Source organism: Solanum lycopersicum, chromosome 2 (assembly GCF_036512215.1).
Source record: "Solanum lycopersicum chromosome 2, SLM_r2.1".
Lineage (NCBI taxonomy): Eukaryota > Viridiplantae > Streptophyta > Magnoliopsida > Solanales > Solanaceae > Solanum > Solanum lycopersicum.
This window is the reverse complement of record NC_090801.1, coordinates 70,722,197-70,747,952: the sequence shown is the minus strand read 5'-3', so window position 1 is coordinate 70,747,952 and position 25,756 is coordinate 70,722,197. Positions and strand designations below refer to the sequence as shown.

At 29.0% G+C, this 25,756-nt stretch overlaps 4 protein-coding genes across 6 annotated transcripts; 2 read left to right on the top strand and 2 right to left on the bottom strand.

Annotated features, from left to right (window-relative positions):
* Positions 1–3,900: 3,900 nt before the first annotated feature.
* LOC101256235 (BAG family molecular chaperone regulator 3) lies at positions 3,901–5,026 on the top strand. Its single transcript, XM_004231777.5, has 2 exons — positions 3,901–4,197; positions 4,488–5,026. Exons 1-2 carry the CDS (start codon positions 3,963–3,965, stop codon positions 4,712–4,714), a joined length of 462 nt encoding a protein of 153 aa, XP_004231825.1. The 5' UTR covers positions 3,901–3,962; the 3' UTR covers positions 4,715–5,026.
* Positions 5,027–9,351: 4,325 nt separating this feature from the next.
* Positions 9,352–10,008, bottom strand: LOC101256536 (18.1 kDa class I heat shock protein). Its single transcript, XM_004231778.5, has 2 exons — positions 9,885–10,008; positions 9,352–9,638 (listed from the first exon to the last, which is right to left on the bottom strand). The coding sequence occupies exons 1-2, from the start codon at positions 10,006–10,008 to the stop codon at positions 9,352–9,354; spliced, it is 411 nt and encodes a 136-aa protein (XP_004231826.1).
* Positions 9,885–13,899, bottom strand: LOC101256821 (zinc finger protein CONSTANS-LIKE 16). 3 transcript variants are annotated; one of them, XR_011215124.1, is made up of 5 exons: positions 13,360–13,882; positions 12,931–13,243; positions 11,027–11,236; positions 10,824–10,948; positions 9,885–10,060 (listed from the first exon to the last, which is right to left on the bottom strand). XR_011215124.1 is itself a non-coding variant. In XM_004231779.5 (4 exons), the coding sequence occupies exons 1-4, from the start codon at positions 13,773–13,775 to the stop codon at positions 10,925–10,927; spliced, it is 963 nt and encodes a 320-aa protein (XP_004231827.1). In that variant the 5' UTR covers positions 13,776–13,899; the 3' UTR covers positions 10,619–10,924. The 3 variants fall into 3 exon arrangements, 1 of the variants encoding a protein (XP_004231827.1); XR_739494.4 differs by lacking the exon at positions 9,885–10,060 and adding an exon at positions 10,619–10,724; XM_004231779.5 differs by lacking the exon at positions 9,885–10,060 and having other exon boundaries at positions 10,619–10,948; positions 13,360–13,899.
* A 3,858-nt stretch (positions 13,900–17,757) lies between these two features.
* Positions 17,758–19,650, top strand: 9612 (probable pectate lyase P18). The gene is made up of 4 exons (NM_001247100.2): positions 17,758–17,910; positions 17,992–18,356; positions 18,432–18,952; positions 19,289–19,650. Exons 1-4 carry the CDS (start codon positions 17,810–17,812, stop codon positions 19,514–19,516), a joined length of 1,215 nt encoding a protein of 404 aa, NP_001234029.2. The 5' UTR covers positions 17,758–17,809; the 3' UTR covers positions 19,517–19,650.
* The last annotated feature ends 6,106 nt before the right edge of the window (positions 19,651–25,756 follow it).

Here is a 25,756-nt window from a genome sequence, read left to right as displayed (position 1 = left end):
GACTGCAAAACCATTCCCATCTGTGGGAGAACTGCCCTTATCAACTAACTGTAAAACTTGTTTTTTATTCATTTGAAAATGATTCTTATATATATATATATATATTTAAAAAAAAGGAACTTTTCAATGAGGAAAAAGAATTTGTGGTGGTGGTTGAGGAAGGAAGTAATTAATTAGAGGGAAAATAAATGAAAGCTTAATTAATTTGTATGCGTTTTGTCGCTTGTAGCTTTCTTCATGCACATGGGAAGATACCTTTGATATTAACCACCGAATTTTGTCCAAATTAAACATATAGAGTATAGACCAAATTAAAGGCATTTCAATTTATTTATTATTATTATTAAAAGGCACTCAATCATAACCTCCTAACTCTTATCCCTCTCATATTAAAATTGAACAACTAATTGGGGAAATAATTAATTCGGATGACAAAGTCATTAGAGGAATTAATTAAGCTGTTTCATAGTCAATTACTCAATTAATTATATTTCATTTGACAATATAATTAATAAAATATTCTTTCTGTCTTCAATCTTTACCAATCTAAAGCTGCAACCAACTCCAACTTCCAACCTGTATTCAACTATAAGTGGATTTAATTAAGATTATATTCTTTCAAGTTTTAAAAACGTAACACGGAAACTCTAATTGATTTAATATTAGCATATCAAAAGTGTACAAATTGTACACGAATAGGAATGAGAATATTAAGGGGACACAAAGTTAACAGCATTGAACAGACTTTTTTCGCTACATATTGATGGGACGACATTTCATGTACGTGGCATTAATTGTGTTTATCTTAAATAAAACAATATAATAATAGGAAAGGAAATAATCTTAATTCCTCAAACAAAAACGTATTTTTATGGAGAAGTTAGTTAAAAGCATTGATGATTAAACTAGCCTTAGAAGTATAATTAATTTATTTGAAGCACCGACTAGATTAATATAATGTAGGGCCGCTAATGAAGCAGAAGCTGCCACCCACCCATGTGCCCCAAAATCAGCATATATTTGGCAGGCGCCCCTACCCATTCTATAACCACCTTTATGAATCTAAACAATTTAATATTATTATCAACCAAATATATATGTTATTTAACCAGACTTATAGGATTAGAGACAAAGTTATACAAAAACAAAATGTGAATGACTTCCATGACAAATAAGATTAAAAAGAAAATATTCCAAAAAATGAGAACAAAATATATAAAGATATCTATAAAAGGTGCGAGGTGTTAGTAATAATGAATTTTTTTAAAAAAATAAAGATAGAGCAAAAAAGAATCGAAGAGAGTATGATATATTTAAACTCACTTGGGACATGTCATGTAACCAAATATTATTACACTTTTATGCGAAAAAGTAGTAAGAATAGGCTAGTCTCATTTTCTCCTTCCTTAATATTCCTTCTAAAATAAGTTGCGTGATAGAAAAATGAGTAAAAAATTTATGTACTCCAATTCTTTTTAACTATATTCTTATATCGAAGAAGTTATTCTTTTTAATCGTATTCAATTCTCAAAAAATATGTAATAAATAAAAAATAATTAAATAAATTATATCTTGTAATTACATTATTTTTAAATTAAACATTTATCTTATTCTCATTATTTTTTTTATGGATTTTAATTTAGAAATTAAAAACCCTATTTTTATAATATCAGATATATTCGTGATAATGATAAATGTTAATTCCATTGAATGTTATGAACTATCTAAGGTATGTCTATATGCCTTGGAACTGACATATAAATTGTTATATTTTCTTATGGGATGTCCAATGACTTGGTGTAAAAATGTCGTTACGCTATCCTTCATGATAAAATGAATATCTATCGTCTCATAGTTCACGCTCAACGAATGGAAGAAACTAGAAATAGGGAGGCCAAGAAGGCCAAGTCTTATGAAGGTGGTTCTCTAAGGATAGACCAGCCCATGTTCAAGAAGATATTAGTCCTAGGCCTTTTTAAGGACGACGACACTGATTACTTCTAGGGTGTTTTCAGATATGACAAATTTGATATCATTAAAATTGAAATTGCAAAAAGATTAAATAGTCATTAGCTACTGAAGTTGGAATTGCAAGGATTTGGGTAGTCATTAGCTTTTTGGTTGGGATCATCAGAGAATTTCTAAATATATAAATGGTAAAATATATCTTTTTCAATCGATACAATATAATATTTTTGATAGTGAACAATCATAAACAGTAAAATTTGCGAATATATGCACAATAGAGTATATTTTTTTCAATAAACAATATAACATTTATTAAAGTGGGTCATCATGAACTGTAAATTTTGTAAATATATGAACGATAGAATATATCTTTTTTAATGAACATTATAATATTTCATGTAATATTTTGCAATAAAATAATAAGCATATATAAGTGATTGTACGGTACAAAACAATACAAATATTTAAATCTCGTTTATTAAATATAGTTTTGTAAACTTTTTTAATAAAATCAATTATTATACAGAACTATCAAAATTATTCTAAAAGCGTTTTAGAAAAATTAAAATTTTAGTTCATTGAATATGTCATATTATTTATTTTTTACTTATATAATATTTCATAATATTTTCAAATACTAAAATTCTTACCTTTATAAGACATTCAAAGTTAAAATAATATTTTTAAAATTTAATTATTTGACAATCTAATTGTTTGAGCTTGAAATTTTAAATCTCAAAGAATTAAAGACAATTATACACGGTCAATATTAAAATATGATTGATCCAAATTGAAGTGAGTTAGAGAAACTTAGAAATAATAATTATAAATTTAATTGTGTACAATTTTTAATTATATTTCCATCAATTATAAAATTTTAAAAATATATACCTAATAAATAATAAGAGATTAGCAACAAACCATTAAAAATAATTTGATTAATACTGCCTTCATTCTTTTATGGACTACCATATATATAACAATTAAAAAAGAACAAGTAATAATAAATACTTAAGTTTTTATATTCTACTTAGTTATCTCTTTTATGTGTGTATCATTTCATCTGCGTTTGACTCTTCGTTTAATCTTGCCTCTTAATTTGTTCTTCTTTTTTTTTTCATTCTTTTTTTTTGCATCTTCAGTATATTTTGGTAACTGAATTTGGAGGTTATTCCCCTTAATAGTGCTAGATTCTCAAGAGTATCTAATAAATAAAAGTATTACGTTTTTCTTTCGCTATTATTCGTAGTGAATTTTATTTTTAAAGTTAAATTACAAGATTTGAAATTAACATTTTAAGATGTATTCTTTATCATATTGAAATGCAAAAAAATTACAGTTTATAATATTTCTCATATAATTTTTGAATATCTAAATTTTTTGTTTAAAATATTAAATAAATGTAATCGAATTTAATTTTAAAAATTAACAAAATTAACTTTTGAAACATATAACATGATACATAAAAATGAATAGAGAGAGTAACAATTATTATTTTCTTTACGAATTTTAAATTATGATCTATCTCTGGAGGAATAGATGGAGAGTAGTATTATTAAATATTCAGGTATCTCGTTCTTCTTCTTTCTTTTTTTTAACTATTATATATTGTTTTATTTTGTTTTGTTCATCTTGTTATTTTATTTTTGTTCTTTTATAATTGATGTATTTAAAAAATTGAAAATCTATCATAAACAATTTATCTATTTCACCAATATCTTTTAACTATAAATTACAAATCTTAATTATTTGATGTGTAAACATGGATGCAAGTGTATGTTTTTTGGGCCCACATATGTTTATCGTTAGCTATGATAATGAAGTTAGTAATAAATAATTGCTAAGCATGTTGGCTACTTTTATGTCTTTCTCAGTTTGCTATTTGTCTCCATACGGGCCCCTCTATTTCATCCTATATATAACTATCCAATTCATCCACTTTCTCTAAGCCAGCCCTTTCTTAACAACTTTTATATTTTTATAAGTAAACGAAAATGATCAAGTTGAGATGCAAAAAGTTCTTCAGAAGCAACTCAAAGGTTGCAAGTAGTAATGCCGTCGTAGCAGATACCAAATTAGGTGGTGAAATAAAATGGGAATTACGTCCAGGAGGTATGTTGGTACAAAAGAGAGAATGTGCAGAGAATGATGGAGATTCAATTATCACACTTAGAGTCTCTACTGTAACTCAATGGCATCACATTTCTATACAACCAACTTCATCTTTTGGTAACTTCTCCTTTTTTGGGTCACTTTTACTGTCAAAATACTTTTAACTAGCAGGTCATAATCCAATTTTTTTTTTGAAAGTTTTATTAACTTTTTCCAACTATAATTCCCAGTTTTAAATTTGGTTTTGTGTATTTAAGTTTTGTCCGAGTCAAATTACACTATTTTGACCGACTCAAATAGTAGTCATGTAATTTGTGAAGTCAAACAGATATAACTTGTTACCAATTCATTTAAACTTAACTAGATTTTTGCATTGTTCTAAACTAGTTGTGGTTTATTGATGACAGGAGAATTAAAGATGGTATTGGCAATGGTAACTGGTTTAGAACCAAATGAGCAAAGACTATTATACAAAGGGAAAGAAAGAGAGGATTGTGAATACTTGCACATGGTGGGGGTGAAAGACAAAGACAAAGTGTTACTCTTTCAAGATCCATCTATCAAAGAGAGGAAACTTGCAACAAATGGACATGTCCAAGATATAGGATCCACTTACCACACCATTTGTGTCTAATGAGTAACATTATTAGTGTGTGCAATTTCTTGCCTTTTCTTTAAAAAACTAACCCCCTCATCCCCCTCCACTCCCCTCCTCATCAAGAAAATGAGTGATGATGGATCAAGATTGGTGATAAGTATATGCTCACCAACTTAGATCGACTAGATTATGTGGTTGTTTTTATGGTGTGTAATGCCAAATTTTAATTTTATATGCCCTGGTAGCATATATCAAAATTCAAAATTAATGTGTAATCTACTCCAGCATCTCGATTAGGTTATCGAGTTTGTAAATGTTTACTATACTAATTTTAATTTTCTACTTTAATGTTTTATTATTTTCACCGTTTGAACATATATGAGACATCTCTAATAAGCATATATTAGGGCCCCGTGAAACTAATCGTAGTGCACCCGCCTTGAAATAGCGGGACTCAATGGATACAGCTAATCGGGTTTGAAAAGCGATATCCAAAAATCACGGTAAAAAAGAAAGAAAAAAAAAGAAGAAGTGTGATAGAGACTTTTTATATTAACGGAGGGATTCTAACCATTTCTTTTTTTATTTAGAGTTTTATTCTCAAAGCTCTAGTTTGACGGAAAATAAGTTGTTTATAAATTAATTATTCAAAATTATGATTTAAAAACAACATTATAATCAATTATTTTACAATTCAAATTAAACACAAAAAAAAAAAATCATATCAAAATTAATTAATATTTTATCCCTCGGGTCTCCTACACGGCTAGGTTGAATATATGGCTTATGGGGCACACAAAGCAATGGAGTAGTGGCGTGCATCATTTAATAATGAAAAGTTGAGCCAAAAAGAAGAGATACAAACAGAATATTCACCTTTAAAAATATGGCATATTTAAGGAAGATTTGATAAAGAAGGAGGAGTAGAATTTACATTTTCTATATTGATCGGTCCCTATTTTACTAGTGAATATAATGTTGTTTGTTTTTATAAGTTGACGCGTGATGCTTTGTTTAAGAAGCAAGTAGGGAGGGACCCCAAATTCACTTGCAAGTTGATTAGTGAATTGTGATGTTTGACAATCTGGAAAGCAACATTATGTTAGTTTATTGGTAATCGGTCTTAATTTTAGATAAGAGTTCGGTGTTTCACGTTGTTTGGTCAGTCTATTTCTAACTAATGTAATTACTTAATACTCCAATTTCCTCTCACTTGGATATATTGAAACCTTATAAGTTATCTATCGTCTAATCAATTAAATGAATTTTTTCTTCTTCAAGAATTTCTTTTTTCATGAAAACTAACACGTCCTTGCCTTTGGGATTATGACCGTTCAAAATTGAATTGAAATTATCGATTTCGAACGAATTTTTTTATTAATTTATCAATATTTGAAATTTGTTAACGGTTTTAATTTTTTTTAATTAGGTTATCGATTTTTAATGGTTTGAGTATAAATTCGCTAGATATATATATTTGTCGGGTTTTAAAATTGAAATATGTATTTTATTTGTCTAAATTAATAGATTGTAACTGCTTTCCCTAATTAGAGGAGTAATTAAGAATTTTCACAATACATGGAGATTTAATTGTGAAAATTTAAATGAATTGAATTCCTTAATATAAGACGGAAAATTAAGTAATTTATCCATATTTGATTAATTTCATTTTATTATTCTTTGAAATAATAAATTTATTAGTACTACTAATAGAGGCAAAAACATGTATATCCCCGTCATGTAATTTGATTACTTAATATATATATATATATATATATATATATATATATATATAAGGGTAGACCGCTGAGGGGATTCACCCGAACATCATTGGCAAAAAATTACGTTGCATATTTAAGATATTTTAATTATTTTTATATTTATTTATTGATTTTGAACCTCCTGAATATAAGATTAGAGGTTGACTTAGTGGCCTAGGATTCTTAAATCACTACTCTTTTTTTCGAAACCTCTTACTGGAAATCCTGAATCACCACTATATATATATATATATATTATGTATCCCACAAAATAAACATACATGTGTATCATAGAAATATCTACTATTAATTTCATTTATTTGTTATATATGTCTAGTATTAATTCATGTATCTATTAATATGATGTAATATTAATTTCATGTATTTAGTTTAGATGATCTAATTTCAATTTCATATATCCATTATTAAATTGATATATCAAGTACCAATTTCATAAATTATATTAAAAAAGAAACAAAACATGACCGGATACATAGTAAGTATATTCATATAACTATGTGTATCTAAATTTGAAAAGTAAGTGAAACACACGAGTTTAGAAACAAATCACAATGTGTATTACCTTTTATAAGACTCACCCAATTCTGAAAATGGTCAGCTATTAATATGTTTGAGAAACATTAAAATGGAAAAATATAATACCTAAATTTTTAGAACTAACTTAGATACAATACCAAGGTATGAAAGATAATTATCAAAATCATATTTAAGAGATTTGTTTATCTGTTTAAATTTTTTAAAATATATGATATCAATATTACAAGTAATAGTATGCATAATAATTTTAATTTTAAACTAAAGATAAATATAGTATACATGATAATAATGTCTGTATAGTTAGATAGTTTTACGTTTATTATAATGACATAATACATAAGCACGATTCTTAACTAGGCTTGAACGAATAACTATGCCCTTCAACTTTGAATGTTCACAAATAGACACTTAATTTAGTATAAAATTGTACAAGTAGTCACAAGTGTCCTACACGACAAAATACATATAAGACGTCATATAGAATACAAAATTACTACGTAGGATGAATATATTCATTTACTTAATTTTATACAATTTTAAGTCTCTATTTATACACACCCAAAATTTAAGATCATAATTGTCAACTGATATTAAATTAAAAATTATGCGTATTTTAGTACAAATTTGATCTTATCCGCCTATTTAATACCCTCACGTGTTTTCCAATTGCCATGAGACCAGAAGTATTTGACAATTTATCTTGTTTGTTGTTTGGGCTTAGAAAATGAAAGGGTAGTCACCATGGAGTGGCCCAATAACAGGTTAATGCCATTATTTGACAAGTTGTGTCTTCCTTTTCCTTTAGTCCTTGTTAGTTGTTATTTGTTTCCACTCTATTTTTTCTACAGTTTTCAAACAAAATTGCCTTACGTTTCTACCTTATTTCATTTACTCTCTTTCTAATATTTGTAATGTTAAAATTTGTCATCTTACTATACACATTAATAGAATCCAAATTGTAATATAGTTGCTATAAATTGTCACAAAAATAAATAAACCCAAATATTCGTAAAAAAAATTCTCCATAATAAATTTTTACAGTGTGAAATAGATCTATTTTCTTATCCCATAATCATCTATCCATTACACTAAAGTACACTCATATTCATTTGTACTCCACGATTAAAGTTAAATAGAAAGACAAGCTGCTGGCTATGATTCAATTTTTAAGAAAAACGTTAACCCTTACGTACTTCATGGATTTTACCAAAATGAATTAGTGTAGTTGTAAGACTATTTTTCACAAGTAAATTACACTTAATCAGACATATGAAACTTAAAATTTAAAATTTTTACTCTTAATAGGAAGTATAAAATTTGAAATTTATATAATTGTGAGACTACTTTTCACACGTACACTACTCTTAATCAAACTTAAATTTTGAAATTTTTACTCTTAATCAAAAGTATTAAATTTGAAATTTTAATTTTTTTTTTCTTAATCAAAAGTGTCAAATTTGAAATTCGAAATTTAACCAATATGAATTAATCAAAATGGACCATGCAATATTAAAGAAGACATAATACATATATTAGACTCTAAACTTGACTTCAAATTTTAACTTTAACCTTCAACTTTCATAATGTAGAAACAGACACTTAAACTATCCAACTTTTAAATAAATAAACACATGAGTTCTACATGGCACAATACACATGAAACACTACGTAGGACAAAAAATGACATGTAGAATGTGTGTCTATTTGTTCAACTTTATAGAAATTTAACTGTCTATTTGTCCAAATCCAAAGTTGAAAGACGTAAATGTGATTTGAAATCAAGTTAATGAGCCGGGTAAACTTTTTATAAAATTTGAACAATTCTCCTCTCTTTGAACTAATTTTTGAAGTGTGAATACCTAATTTTGCTTGGACAATTCTCCTCCCTTTGGATTAATTTTTAAAGTGCGAGTATCTAATTTCCGTGAGGTGAAATGTTAAAACTTCTCTTCACAAGGACTTTATTCTTAATTAAAAGTCATCAAATTTGAAATTCAAAAATTTTAGCCACATGAATTATGATGTAATTGTCAAGACTCGAAATAGTTACAATGATATTATGCACCCTTGATTGGGTGCTACAATGCGTTGGACACCAATGTTCTTAGGGAAAAGAATTTGAAACAGATCCACTGATTAAAATAGTTCATTATTTTTACTAGTAGCCTGACCTGATTCTATATTTTTTGACATATTTATAGGAAGGTAAGGAAAAATATAACAAATTCAGATGCTAATATTCATTTATTAATCACAGGGAAAATCATAGAAAACATATAAAAACATGGAATCAACAGACGATTTATTTATTCATTCGAATTGCAATCCACAATAATAATAACTTAAAGTTCATGTTTATTTTTCTTCAATTTCAATTACTTTGGAGAAGGGTTTTTTGAGTTGTTGTTTAGGTACGGTGAGAACAAGGACACCATTTTCCATGGATGCCTCGAGTCGATCTGCCATTATATTTTTTGGAAGCCTAAACTTCCTGCAGAAATCACCCCTATTACGTTCCACTCTATGCCATAAATTCTTCTTCTCATTTTCATCTCCAATTTCTTCTTCTGCTTTCCACTTACCACTAATTTTCACTACTCTTCCATTGTCCACTTCCACTTTCACATCCTCTTTGCTGAGCCCTGTATGTACACAATATATACTCTTTCTAACATTTTTAATAAATAAATACACGTGTCCTACATATCATACTACATGTCAATTTTTATCCTACATGTATTGTGTCATATAGGATTCATGTGTTTATTTATTTAAAAATTAAATAATTAAAATATGAAAATCGAAGATTAAAGTTAAAATATAAAACCAGTTTAAAATCCAATATATGTATTATCCCTATTAAATTGTTAAATCGTTTAAATTAATACCTGGAAGATCGACGAAGAAGCAGTGAGCTTGAGATGTTTCTTTCCAGTCAATTGGAGTACTCAAAACAGGACACATATTCATCATCCCAACAATTGGATCACTGCTCCTCAATAAGCTGCACATCTTTGTTTTCCCCACTTAAATCAGCTAATTAATTGTATTTCCTTGTTGTCTTCTGTGGAATAAATTGAAACTTTGCACAAGTATATATAGTTGGTGAAAAAAGACAGTTCAAATGGGTCTTGAAACTTCTTGGATCGTCTTAACGTGGATAAAAGAAAAACATCTAGCATGTTCACCTATAAATAATTAAAAAAAAAATATTCGGATCATTCTAAAAGCTTCCATCTTCTACTAGTACTCGTATCAAAAGGTAGTGCTACTTTTCATCTTATTGATCCATTTAACTGCCACGTGTCTTTGATTAAATAAGTAAAGTAAAAAAAATTAAAAGAAAAAGAGTCATTTGCTAAAGGACATGTTTTATTTTTCTATCAATTTGTAGTATATTTATTTCTCTATAAAATCTATAAGTTTGAAGTATATAGCAAAAGGCTCATTTGAATCCAAATTTTCTTGATTCGTTATAAAATATAACTTAAAGTTTACATGCATATGTTTATTCTATTTATGATTTAAATTATTAATGTTAGAAATATCAATAGATACATGAAAAATTGATCTCTGAAATTTATGAATGTCCCGTTAATTAGTTTTTAAAGGAAAAGAAAAATACTACTTACAAGTTTGGTACAATATAATTTTGAAATGGTCAGTTTCGGTTACAAGTAGAAAATTCAAATAATACAAATCCTAATAAAGTGCAATAAAAGGAGGCCCTGCATCCATTAATTTCAGTGTTAAATGACAAAACAATCAAGGACTTTTTGCTATTTGAAAGCTAACAATATTTTATCTGAAACAAATTGAACTCTTACATATATATTTCATTGACTGACAAGAGCTCCTTCTCCTTTGTAACAGTTTATATATCAAGACTACAATACACATACTGGTTTACTTCTCCAACTGAGGCACTTCAATCCCTCTTAACAAATCTCCCCTGTAAAAATTATAAGACATGAATGGACGAATACTTTATTTATTTCACCAACATGAATCAATAATGTATTTTACGTACCTTAACGCGAGGGCGTTTTTCAGCGTTGAGCTTGCGAACTTGATATCGGATAGTTTTAGAAAAGAGTCTGTTCTGTCTCTTCTCTTTGTACCTCATTACACTCGCCTCTCTTCGTCCCGCCTTCATCTCCTCATCCTCTACTTCTCTTTGTTCATTTCCAATTACTTCTGGCACTCTATGCACAACTGAACTGCTACTCATCAGTTGCCCCTATACAAATCACAATGATAATGTTTGTCATTTTTCAACTCAATTCCTCTGAATTATCTAATTCATTTTGTCATGTTTAACACAATAATCAAACAAGTCCTCTTAATTTGCATCCACAAGATATGAAACTCTACAGTTTGAACTAAATTTTTTTGTCTACACATATTACGGGTTGTGTTTTTACTATTAGCTAGCCAAAAATCATGCAAGTTTATTACATTGCAAAATAAGTTTAACGTCTTTCTAAATAATATTATAAATTTTATTGAGCGGACCTAACTAACTGAAAGGATTAAAAATTAGGACTATCTAGTGCTAGAATTATGATAAAAATTCACACGTGTTTTATTAAGTTTTGACGGAGAGCTACTATTTCTTACTATATGGTTTGATGGAGGTGTAGCCTACAGCTTGCAGACGAATAAAGACGGGGAAAAGGTTGAGCTAATTAAGTAAAAAGTAGGCCCACAAGGGTCAGGACAATTAAAGTGCTCAGCACTTAATATGGTCAGTCCTATACACAGTTTAAACATTAACATCTATCGACCCACCACTTTCACCTTAGATTTAACCACACAACTATCTCCTCCTTCGATAGAGTGTATACGATGATGTTAAATATAATAAGAAAATTATTTGATAGAGTGTATAATTATAATGTTAAATATAATATATTAATAATATATGAATTAGGTATATTTACATCAATTATTTTAATGTATTATTTGATTTGATGTATTAAAAATCATATATATTGTATTAAATAATTTTTTTACAAAGATACTCCATATTTATGATGAAAAAGATGTAAAAAAATTTTGAGGGGCAATTGAATGCATGTACAAAAATCATTGAATTGCTAATACCTAGAAATACATGCAGACCTTAATACACAAGCATTAATTATACATAAATAAATAAAAATATCAAATAAGATACTAGTAATACACAACACTAATACATGCATTATTCTTTCTAACACCGTTAGTAAATAATTCTCATGTGATATTATCAACTGGTAGGAGGCACACATTCTTAGCCCCGGTAAAAATAGTACCATTGTCACAAAAAAAGAAAAAAGGAAAAGAAACTATTCTATTCGATGAAAACAAGAAAATTAAAAACAATCTGCAAAAGCTATAGTAGTAAGAAGAGAACAGGAATTCTCATAGGCCAGAAGAAAGAGAAACACAGACACAAAGCTGAAATTGCCTCGAGGATTCTTATCTTATCTTTTGCAAAATTAAAGTTGCAATGGAACATTTTTCTAAGTCAAATTAAAGCATTTCCCGAGTCACAGGTCAACAACAGTGAACGATTTCTTTACCGTTTGATTTTTCATATTTATGTGAGCCCTAATTTTGTACCCATCCTAGTTTTTCTACTCACGTCAAAGTGGGATTCATATGAATGTGTATGTCATTTACCCTAAATCAGTGTAATTTCACTCTCTATGTCACAGCAGGTTATTAGATACCAATTATTATCTTAAATGAATTATTAATCAATAAATTACCGGCAATCTATTTCTTCTGTAGGTGTATTAGATAGTGAAATATCAATAATATTTCATCAAATCACATAGCTACAACATTACATTATGTTTGGTTCTAAAAGGTTATCCTTTCCGCAAATTAGAAATCGTTTAAATGACCTGATAACATAAATTTAAAAGTAAGGTAAGAAAAACTAACATTTATCGAAAAAGGCATGTCGAAGGCGAGGAAATCGTCATGGATGTCTGGAACAATCTGGGGGGACTGGGACTGAAGGTAAAGTGGACCTTTATCGGACCAAGCATTCAATATTTCGTCATAATCAAGCTTTAGTGACAATTGTTGTTGCCGTTTGTTCCACGGACAACTACTTACTTCTTCATCCTTCCTCGTACTCTCACTATGTTGATCCAAATCAACAACGTCTGAGTAAACAACCCATTTCTCTTCTTCCCTGTTTTCCCTCTCTTTGTTCCTCAGAGCCGTCCGTACAAGCTCACCTTCTTGTCCCCTATAAAAAAAACAAATTTCGAATTTAAAAGAAAATCGATCATATTGTTCCATCGTTATTCGATCTATATTTAATTAAATACTTATAAAAAAAAATGACTCCGGCCTCTAGAGTACCTGTAAGTGTCGGCAAATGTGAGGCTGGCCTCCGATGACGAAACTGCCATGTAATTGGGAACGCTAGTACTTATGTTGCTGTCAATTTCATCCTTTGAAGAAACAAGAACTTCGTTGAGTGTAGTGGCGCTGTTTTCAGCGCCAGCAAAGAAGAGAGCTACGTTGTCATCTTGGGCAGTACTAGTACTGTCTTTATCATCTAATAAATTTTCTGGGTGCAGTGGGAACAGATTGAGCTGTTGATGATCATGTGTGCTACCGTTGGATGATGAAACCATCCTATCATCTGACTTCTGGGGTTTTTTCTCTGATAGCTCCACACTTAGGCTCAGGAACTTTGGTTTTCTGCGCTTCACCTTGTTTCGGCTTTTCGATTTACCATTCTTTGACCGGCATCCGGCATCGGACATATGCATAATAACAACAATTATAATCAATTCACTCTATTAGTGTTTTTTTTTTTTTTTTAAAGAATAGTACTCAAAAAGTGTAATGTTTGTAGGGAAGACTTGTGAATATTTTTATGATGCTTTTGGTGATTGATCAAGAGCAGAAAGGTCAGTGTCGATATCATGTTGCACTTTTTGACACGTGGGGCTCGTTGATTGGACATGAATGAGGATTGTGTTGTTATCTGGATTGCATTGCTGGTGCCTTTAGATATTTTTATTTTTTTGGAGAGGTAAATAATTGAGTAACAATAAGGACTATTCTCGTGATTGAATTAAAGATCTCACCTAATTGCTCTATTAGTTAGGAACTATTAAATTTGGTCTTTAACAAAATCATTAGGTAATAAATAACTTCTTTTTTTTTGTTTCTCTGTTAACATGGATCATTTTTACCACGGTTAAAAAGAATAGAGAAATCAAAAATTTAGTAAATCCTGTCAAACATTAATTACGCTATGGTCTAATATTTTGTCGATAAGTTTGAGAGCAAATATTAGTTGATAGTCTGACTTTGTAGGCAAAGGTAAGTAATTTTTCTAGGGACTATACTTGTACAACTTCACTAATCGAGACAAAATCTGAATAATAAAGTAAAAAGGGTATTAGTGTAAATCAGCCAATTAGTTGGTTCCAGTTTCCAGCCCAAAACTTAAATGGCCCATTAGGGTATAATAGGGCTATACAACATTGTCTCAATGCCCAGGTCCAGGCATCGGCTCTTTTTACCAGCCCATAACTTAAGAAACCATGTCTCAACAATTTTTAAATTGCGAAACTTACATTAATATAATATAATAAAAAAATATTATCATTTATAGCAATATTTTTTTTCATTTGATCACTTTTAATTCATTTATAATACAAATTTAATTCATATTACATAGAACAATTTATTATTCACATATAATACAAGTTTTAATGATAGATAATACATTTATAACACATTTTAATATACTTGTAATACAATGTGTCAATGTTTTACCAAACAAACATAATATATTCCATAAAATAATTATAATTCATATATATTACATACATGATTCACTTTTAATACATATTGCAGATTTAACATAGTATTGCTACAAATTATAATAAATAAAAAATATAGCTAAAATCAGTAATTATTTATTAAAATGTATTATTTCATGTTATTTTTCCTTTCAAATTTAACATTTTTCTTTTCTTACTTTCTCCCTTTTTTTAAAAAATACCTAGTTTACCGATTACGATTTTATTTAGCTTGTCTAATGTATTTAAAAATATTTTGGTAGGAATAACTTATGTTTATGACTTTTAATATATTAAGTTAGTCTACTCTATTTTAGCTTCAAGATTACTTAAATTAACACTTAAACCAAATTAGATTCAATGAAGTATGGTAATAAAACTTTGCAAATTCCTAATTAATTTTATTAACGTCTAGAAAAGAGTTAGTTAGGAGAACAGTACATATGCATATATAGTAAGGGTATCTAATTATAAATCTGTTCTGCACTCTTCCAAGTCAATATGTTCCCCGTGGCCTGTAGGAGAAAATGAAGACTCTACACTTTGAAGTTTGAATTGTAGTTATTTTTCCAAGTAGGTCTTAAGAAAGTTTACCTGCTTCTACATTTTTGGTTTTATGGCCAACTTTTAAAAATAGTATTACGTTGAACTAATTAAAAAATATATTAATATACAAGATACCCTAAAATAAAATTTACAGTTATATTGGATCATTTTCTTCGTCCAATTAAAATATTGAAAAGGTTCTGTGTATTTGTTTTTAAGAACTGAATCTTAATTATTTATATTCAGTTCGTTTATTTTATTTTCTTATAAGCCTCTTAATTGATCTGGATATATCTAAATGAATCAGATCTGTAACACACCCTACGGAACCTATTCTCTTTGATCTAGGACCTTCTAATTTCAAGATTCATAAATTTACTACTCACATGGCAATAAAAGTGAGTATAATTTTCATTTTTTTCAAGTTTAGGTAGAGTGGATTTGAAATAGGATACGTGGGGCCAGAACTTGTAAGCATGTCAAATAACCGATAATTTTGACTTTGCGTTCTTACTTTAACGTCAAACGGTACATACTGTCTCTTTCAATATTTTATTTATCAACATATAGATAAAAACCTTATTTTTACCTTTGATATAATTTGGCTGAAAATGATTTTGGATAACATAACCGTCCAATATTTCTTTATAAAAAACTTATCATCTGGTTGATTATAATGAACTTAGTTTTGTTTTTATGTGGAATTATTTGGTGCTCAAAAAGAACATAATGTTTTGTGATTACTTATATGTTTTTTTAAAAAAAAAAATCAAATCAATTAATTATAACTATTGAGAAAAACTAAATTGTGTTAAAAACAGAGCAAAATAAAGCAGTCAATAATCACACATAAAACAGAAATTATACTTTTTGTCGTGAATTTGGTTATATAGCACCATTCCTTAATTTATGGGGGAAAATACCACTTATTTCGGTCCCCAAGAGTTCGAAAAAAAGAGATTTACTGTTCTCGTTTGACTTGTTATTGTTTTGTGAGGAAAATATAAATGTATAAAGAATTCATAGAATTAATATGTTGACAAATATTTGGACACTGTCACAAAGTATTAATTAATTTTCATGAATATTGTGTTGCCACATTCTTAGTAACCAAATCAGAAATCACTTCATTATCTAATTAATGTTATAATGATAAGAGCATGGCAACTGGTAATTTCTAGTAACAGATCAATCTGTTTCGCAAGACTTCTTATTCCCTCCATTTTTTTTTTATATTTCATTTAGTTGGTTCATAGTATATGTTACTTTATAAAATTAATTTATAAATTATAATTATTTTTTTTATCCTTATATGTTAATTAGTTTTTAGAATATGTATTTGAACACACCAAGTGAATAATTTATAGTTAATTTGTTAAACTAATTCATATTTATTTATTGATTTTTTTAAAAAAATAAAAATAAAATAATAAATTTATTTAAAATGTTAATGCACTAAAAATAAAAAAATAGTAACATATAAATAGGAATAGGAAATTTTCTAATTCCCTCATTACGTAAAAGTATTTATTTTACCCACGTCATTTAAGACCACCTAGAGGTACTTGTCTATACTTGGGTGTATATATATATATATATATATTCTTCCATCTTAAAATATTTTTATATTTTTATTCTCCAAAACAAAATATAACTAATATTTTGTTATGGGGAAGTAATACTTTAAAGGTACAACCTTTTGAAATCGGTTAAATCACATCCAGTAGGTAGAATTTTTTATAATTTGACACTGAATAGACCTTAACATTAAATAGTTTAAGAGTATATATACAATATTAAAATGGTAGGAATAAATTCCTGTAATTATTGTTGATTAATGGCATGAGGTTAAAACAAAGCACGCCGCTTAAACAAGTTTTTTGTTTACCAATTATCATTATGGTCGCCGTAATCACATGCAGTGTTTTTTTTAATTAGTCTTTGCATAATTCCCTCTTTTTCAACGGGTGGGAAGCCAAATAACATAGAATACTCCATCACATTATTACATAATGTATTACCATTAGCTGAATAGATATTAAATTTTGGTGGGAGATTTGAATGGTATAATTTTGATTGGAGTATTTTTTTTTTATAAAAAAAATAATAATATATTTTTCCATTTTAAATTAGTTGTTAGATTTCATTAGATTTAAATTATTGAATATTAAGTTGATCTAATACATTTTAACATTCTCTAAGAAAACGAAATATAAGTATGGATGAGATATATTATTAATATAGAAACTAGAAACTAACCTAACTATCAAAACTACCCAGTGGGAATCCAAATGAGAAATTATGAATCAATTGAGGCCCACTTATAGTTTAATCACGCCATTCATCCCGGATACTTTCTTCCTTTATAAACCCCTCTCCCATTTCTTCATTATTTACTCAACTCAACACAATATATTCTTTTCTACCCCCACACCATTAAAAATATGTCTACTCTTTTCTTCACATTTTCCCTCCTTCTTCTAGCACCACTACTCGTAATTAGTTCAATCCAAGATCCAGAACTTGTTGTACAAGACGTTCATAGGTAACACAAAAACCACTGCCGACTTCTATTTTTATTCAATTTATTAGTATTTACTAATTTTATTTTGGTTATTTTGAACAGGAGCATCAATGCGTCATTGACGAGGAGGAATTTGGGCTATTTATCGTGCGGATCAGGGAATCCAATCGATGATTGCTGGCGATGCAACCCCAATTGGGAAAAAAATCGCCAGCGTTTAGCTGATTGCGCCATTGGGTTTGGAAAGAATGCTATCGGAGGAAAAAATGGCCGAATTTACGTGGTTACTGATTCAGGGAACGATGACCCCGTGAACCCTAAACCCGGAACCCTGAGACATGCTGTTATACAAGACGAGCCTTTATGGATTATTTTCAAAAGAGATATGGTCATTCAGCTCAAACAAGAGCTTGTCATGAACTCTTATAAGACCATAGATGGTCGTGGTGCGAGTGTTCACATTTCAGGTCAAAAGCAGATCCAGACTTGATATTTCATTATTTTCTAAAAATTTATTATATAGTCGATTAACATTGTTTCAGGTGGTCCGTGCATTACAATCCACCATACCAGCAACATTATAATACACGGGATTAATATACACGATTGTAAACAGAGTGGTAACGGCAACATTAGGGACTCACCAAACCATTCCGGATGGTGGGATGTTTCTGATGGTGATGGTATTTCAATTTTTGGAGGGAAAAACATTTGGGTGGACCATTGTTCGTTGTCTAATTGCCACGACGGTTTAATTGATGCAATTCACGGATCTACAGCAATCACGATATCTAACAACTATTTCACTCATCATGACAAGGTGATGTTGTTGGGACATAGTGATTCTTTTACACAGGACAAAGGCATGCAAGTCACAGTTGCTTTTAATCATTTTGGTGAAGGGTTGGTGCAAAGAATGCCAAGGTGCAGACATGGTTACTTCCATGTGGTTAATAATGACTATACTCACTGGGAAATGTATGCCATTGGTGGTAGTGCTGCACCTACTATTAATAGCCAAGGAAACAGATTTCTTGCTCCCAATGAAAAATACCGCAAAGAGGTATTTCAATTCATCAGTGAACATGAAATGATATACTAGTTACAGAGAAATTATTTTCCTTTGACCATCATATTTAAACAAAAAAAGTTTAGTTGAAAAATAATACCTACCTTGCAAATAAATTATAAAGTTGGTATTGAATTCTCTTCATATAAAACAGGAAATTCTAGTTAAAGGGTTTGAAAATTGCTACTTTTGAATCCACTTGTACAAATTTTTGGCTCGGCGCTGACATATATTATTTCCCAATATCCTAATTTTTTTAGGCTTGAACGTCGTTATCTTTTAGAATTTGAAATGTGGTAAGATTATGCTAAATATTTGAAAATTTAACAGGTGACAAAGCATGAGGATGCACCAGAAAGTCAGTGGAGAAGCTGGAACTGGAGATCAGAAGGTGATTTGATGTTAAATGGAGCGTATTTCAGGCAAACAGGGGCAGGTGCATCATCATCATCTACTTATGCCAGAGCTTCAAGCTTAAGCGCTAGGCCTTCTTCTTTAGTTGGATCAATTACCACAAATGCCGGTCCTGTTAACTGCAAAAAAGGCTCTCGCTGCTAGTAAATTTAAATCCAGTGGCTACTAAATTTATTTCAAAATGGAGAATGTACGATGACTAGTTGACGATAGTGAAAGAAGTAGTGTTTTAATTAAGCTGAAAATGGTGTACGGAAAATATATGGAGACCATTTCGCAAAACTTATATCTCATCGTTTTCTTTTTCTCAATTTTTCCATGAAAAACTATTACTACTAATTATTGTCATTTGAACGTTTGTTTCTTAATATAGTGACTATCTTGCGTTTTTCCTAATATGTTCCTTTATTTTTACTTGTCCAAACTAGCAAACTTTATAACTTAGTTTGCAATTTATCAATATTTTATTATATTTAAATTTCAAAGCGACGAGCAAATGGTAAAAATTGAACAACTTGATGATCACTGATGGTATCATGATTTTTAGGATGCTTAACGACTTTTTATACATAATCTTCCACAAATGCATGATCGATACAAATGCTGATTCCGAATTCATATTTGATGAGTTTAACCTTTTTAGGACTAGTCTTAATCCTATTCAACGCATTAATTATATTTTATGTACATACATAAATTTATATATTTGACCAAATTATTAAATTCAATTTAAATATACGTCTCATTTGTCTATATATCGTACCAGAAAAACTTTCGTCAATCTAAAAAGTTGAAACATAAAAAATTGTACGACACTACAAAAATATACTAAACATAGCACGCACATAAGAAAAGTTATAGCAAACTTATTTTGCATATATCACAGATATAAGGGATCATTTTTGTTATTTTCTCGTTATTTGAGTATGATCCGATATTTAATGTGAACATGCATGGGATTTTTACAACTGCTTTAGTTGGGAAGAAATAGATTGGTCAATACACTTGCCTTTTTTTCCCACTCTTCTTAGGAGCTTTTTCCGTCAATTATGGAAATGACCCTACGCTACAAAATAATGAAATTAACGGCATTATTCATAAGTCCTTTTTTTTTTTGACAATTTGACACTTAGCAATTAATAACTATTCCTCTGCTGGAATTGTAGGCATTAAATTAGATAACTAAATGAACTACTGCTCCTTAGTCCATTATTATTTCTTATGATTTCTATAACTTTAATTAATATTTAAGATGTATTTTTTTATTGTATAAATAAGTAAAAAAAAATATAATATATATTATCTCTGTGGCATTATTTCCTTTTTATCAATTTCAAAAATAATATCATATTTCTTTATATAGTAAATATTTGGAGGTACAATTCTTGTTTAACCTTTGTTGGTCCAACTTACACAGTAGTCTAATACATTATGAGGAAAGACAAAAATAACTTTACTTTTTTTTAAGGATAATTTGATAAAAATTTTAAAGTCTTCATTATTTTTTAAACTCGTGCCCGGTCAAATGTTATCACATAAAATGAGATGGAGAGAGTATTACTTTTTATATAGTTTTAAAATATATAAGTATTTTATTAAAATTATGAAATTAATATAATCTAATTTAACTCCTTAAAAATTATTCAAATTGATTTTTGAAAGACACTGCATGAAAAATAAAAGTGAACGGAATATGAAATTTTCGAGCGTGAATTGAAATTTAATCGAGTCCAGTATTGAAAACACACACAATGCACACACAATGCAAATGAAATATTTATTCAAGCAATCAGATCTTTTTCATTTGATCATTTTATTAAAACAACAAAATATACATGATGGAAGTTACAAGTACATGTTACTAAATCAACAAATTAGTTAGATGTTCTCTCTTTTTTTAAGTAATAAATTTCCATCTGTGAAAAATAAATTTCACAGAATTAAGAATTTTTAAAAAATAGTATTGATTAATGAATCAATTAGAAGAAGAATGCGGCAGCGACTGCAGCAGCAAAAACAGAGGAGACCGCCTTCAATGTAGCTGCGCCACTGGCGTCGGCGGCGGGTGCCTCAGCAGGTGTAGAAGTGGCGGGAGCGGTAGTGGTAGCAGTTTCGCTGTCGGGAGATGGTGGTGATGCGGGTTCTACTTCCGGAGTTTCGGCACTTGAAGTTGGAGAAGAAGAAGAAGAAACAGAACCGGAATTTGAAGATTTAGGAGATGATGCTGATGATGATGGGGATGGTGACGATGATGATGGAGATGATGATGATGGGGTACTTGCCTTTGGAGATGATTCAGAGGATGATGGTGCGGCAGCAGGTGCATTAGCACTACCGCTGTTTGGTGAAGCTGCTGCTGGTGTGGATGATGATGCAGGGGATGTTGCTGATGTGGATGGTGATGATGCAGGGGTTGTTGCTGATGTGGATGGTGATGCAGCAGGGGAACTGCTTGGGGAATTATCTGCCGAAGCAAATACAGCAATGGCAACAAATACCAGAGCCAAAACAATAACTTGACGAGCCATTTTTACTAATTTTTTATTTTTTAGATTTTTTTTTTCTTCTTTTTGATGGAAAAAGTTTGAAAGAATAATGATCCTTCAATATTTGCAGTAGTTTTTTAAACAGAAAAAACTGTGCAAATTAATAAGGATGAGGACAATGAAGAAGTTGAAGGGAATGAGTTATATAGGCCACAAAAAAGTTAAGAGGTGTTGGTCAATTTTCCATTTGCAAAGAATTAAAAAAACGAACGGTAAACAGTAAAGATATTGACCAAGCACCACAAGAATTCATGGGTACAATTTATCTACTCCTCCGTTCTCCATGGCGAGTCATCTATTCTAGGTTGTGAGCAATTTATCTTATTTTTTCCCATGTTTAAAAAAATGTTAGCCCTCAATGAGTGAAAAATTCTACCTCACAATTAATAAATAATGAAAATACAAAAATAACGCTATTTATAGCCAATGTTTTCATTTGAATTAATAAATATTATAAAATGGTTAAGAAAATTATACTATGTTCAAACTTGTAAATACCTTCCATAATTTATTTATTTTGGGGTTAACCTTCCATAGTTTATACTATTACATAATTTAGAGCATGTTCCTGATCGTTGTTAAAAATATTTTTACTTTTAAGAGCATTTTCATAATGATATTTGGGAAAAGTATTTCTGAAAAACATATCTGTGTTTGATTAATTTATTTTAATTTTTTTTTTGATAAACACATTGTGATTGATTATAATTTTTTTAACAGAGTCGAATTACATATGCATTTTTAATATTAATATTATTTTAAATATCTATTATAGAATATTTCATATCAAATTAAAATCAATATTATACATATATAATTAACATGATGATTAATATAATAAAATACAAAGAACTCATCATAAAAAGATAAAAATAAATAGAAGAGATATGTTTCTAAATATTTATATATGACAAGGATATTTTGAATTTGCATAAATAATTTTTTGCTTTTATTTTTTTAAGATACTTAAATATCTATTTTCTTTTCTAGGAAAACTCCCGCTTCTTTAATTTAAAAGAAATTTTGCTGATTAGTTAAACACCTTATATTTTCAAAATACATAGTATTATATTGTGTAAATCAAATTACAACGTATACAATAAATTTTTTTATATCTTTTTAAAGGAAAATTAAAGAGATTTATTTGTAATTAATATTCCCTCAAAAATTATAATTTAAATTATCTTTTTAAAATGTTTATTGTCACATTATTTATATAGAAATTTTATTTTGTGTGTCACATATTATGTGGGGCCATTTTGTAGCTTGACAAATGGACATACAATAACGGTGGACTGAAAAATAAAAAGAGGAAATTCCAAAAATGTTTCTCCATTTCATTATATAAAAACAGCAATACTACATTTAGAGCGATAGCATATATTATATAATTATCGACTAATAAAATAATATTGAGAAATATTTTTAATCCTTTTTCCCCTCTAATAATATTAGCCCTACCAATACGTGCACAATGAATAAAGCATTTTGTTGAGCGGGAAATTTTTTCCTCACCAACAGCTTCAACATTTGTTAAAACATTCACAATTAAAAATATTGTCAATAATACTTTTGTGAATTTCATCATTTCTAATATTATTTTTTCCTCAATGGAATTTTTTTTTCTTTTGTCTTAGGTACTTGATGAAAGATAACAGTGCTATTTATAATCAAAATATCAACTATGATTTAAGACATATTAGACTATAATTAATCATATAAAACATTTAGATTAATTATATCAAACTTATAGTCAATAATATAATTATCCAAGACTATATATTTTGATTTTCATATTATGTAAATATAACTAAAAACTCAAAAAAATTAATTAATGAGATAAAAACATTTAAATTATAATCAATAAATAGTTAGACAATAATATAGATTATAGTCAAGCTATTAATAAATATAATATATAATTTTTTAGTCATATAATGTAAATTTAACTAACAACAAATAAAAAAATAATTAATCAGATAAAACATTTAGATTATAGTCAATAATATAGTTTGACTATAACAATATAGACTATAGTCAAATTCTTAATAAGTATAATATTATGATTTAGTAATTTTTTTAAGTATATATTTTGATTTTCATATTATGTAAATTTAACTAACAACTCATTAAAAAAATGTCTCACCTAACTTTATCACAATGAAAAGATAAAGTTATTTATGTATAATAACTGCAATTGATTTCTCCCTTGACAAAGTACTTTTATTTAGAATTCTAATGGGATTTCAAGGAGTTAAAAAAAAAAGAGGGGGATTTCAAGGATAAATGCGACACACATTTCTAAAGTCTAAAACATAAAATTTTACACTATTAAGTTCGTTAAATTAAAAAAAAAAGTATCAAAAAAAAAAATTAAATTTGATTGATATTTTTTTTTAATTATATAAGGTAACAATTGAACAACTAAAGTTATAAAAAAGGACAACCCAACTCAATCCGACCCAAAATTAATCGAGTCAAGAAATTTGATGGGTTAAGTAGGCCGGCCTTTCATTTGGAAAGACTTTGTACTCCCTAAACTTATTGTCATTCTCGATTATATTGAAAATTCTGACACACACCCATTAACATTTTTAAAGAGTCTAAGCAACATATATACCATATAATATACTAATAATATCTCTTTTAAGGTAAGTTATTCTCGAGCCTCTATTTGGAGAGTGAAGTTAATTATCAATAGCTCTATGGTAAGAAAGAGATGGGTACAATATCATAGCAAATACCACAATATGGAACAAATCATTCCAGCTTCTTACTATGTAGATCAAATATGTAAGAAAAAAAGACAAGTTCCAAACTCATTTTTACAAACAAGTGATACAAGATATGGGAATATCATCATCACTTGCCCAGATTTATAACAGCTGAGCTAAATCATCCACTAACATATGATGAAATAAGTTCTGCCTTTTCTTGAATCTCCAACCCCATGCATACAATAAATCAACAACAGCTTCAAGAAGGAATATCACGAATCTATCCAAGCCCAGACATTAATTAAAACATCCCCTCATAACTTACACATGCGGGTTTCTAAATTCCACACCAAACACCTATTAATTTTATACATAGTAAAATAATGCCACCAAACGTCGTATAACTTACTTTCTAACCACCTACCAAACGACCCCTAAGGAAAGAAATCATCAAGTGAGAGGGATCGAATAAAAGGCTATTCTTCTGGTACAACACTGGAAGATAGCCGAGATACAACCATTATAAAAGAAGAAACTATACGTCTTGGACATCAAGCAATTGTGTTAGTTGAAAATTCAGAAAAATATACTTCTGCTGCACATGACAAAAGATATTACTAGCACCTGGAAATATTATATGGGTAAATGTGGAATCTCCAATATACTTGTATACTGTGTGACCAAGTAGGCCAAGGCATATGAGCGAGAACAAGCATTACAAGATCCTCAAGGAGGTTGAGGTCTTCGAGAGATCTTTTTTTTTATATATATCTTCTCTGGCCTGGACTGAACGTCACAATAATTAAAGTCGGAGAGCAATGAGCATGCTGAACCAAGTAGACAGATACCTCTGAGACATAGACCATTCTTAGCATCTCAAGCCTCAGTAAATTCAATAACAACACCCTTTGTTCGGAACTGGCTCAATGAAATGCCGATTATAAGTTGAAATATGAGTCAAGGGAAACCAGGAACGATGGGTGAGAAGAAACTATTCAACTGCCTTCCTATAAGTCCACAATATGGGTGATAACTCAATCAACCGACCTACTTAATTAGCACATAATGCTTACCAAGGACTAGCTCAGCAACCTAGGTCCAGATTAAGGTGAATAAACTCC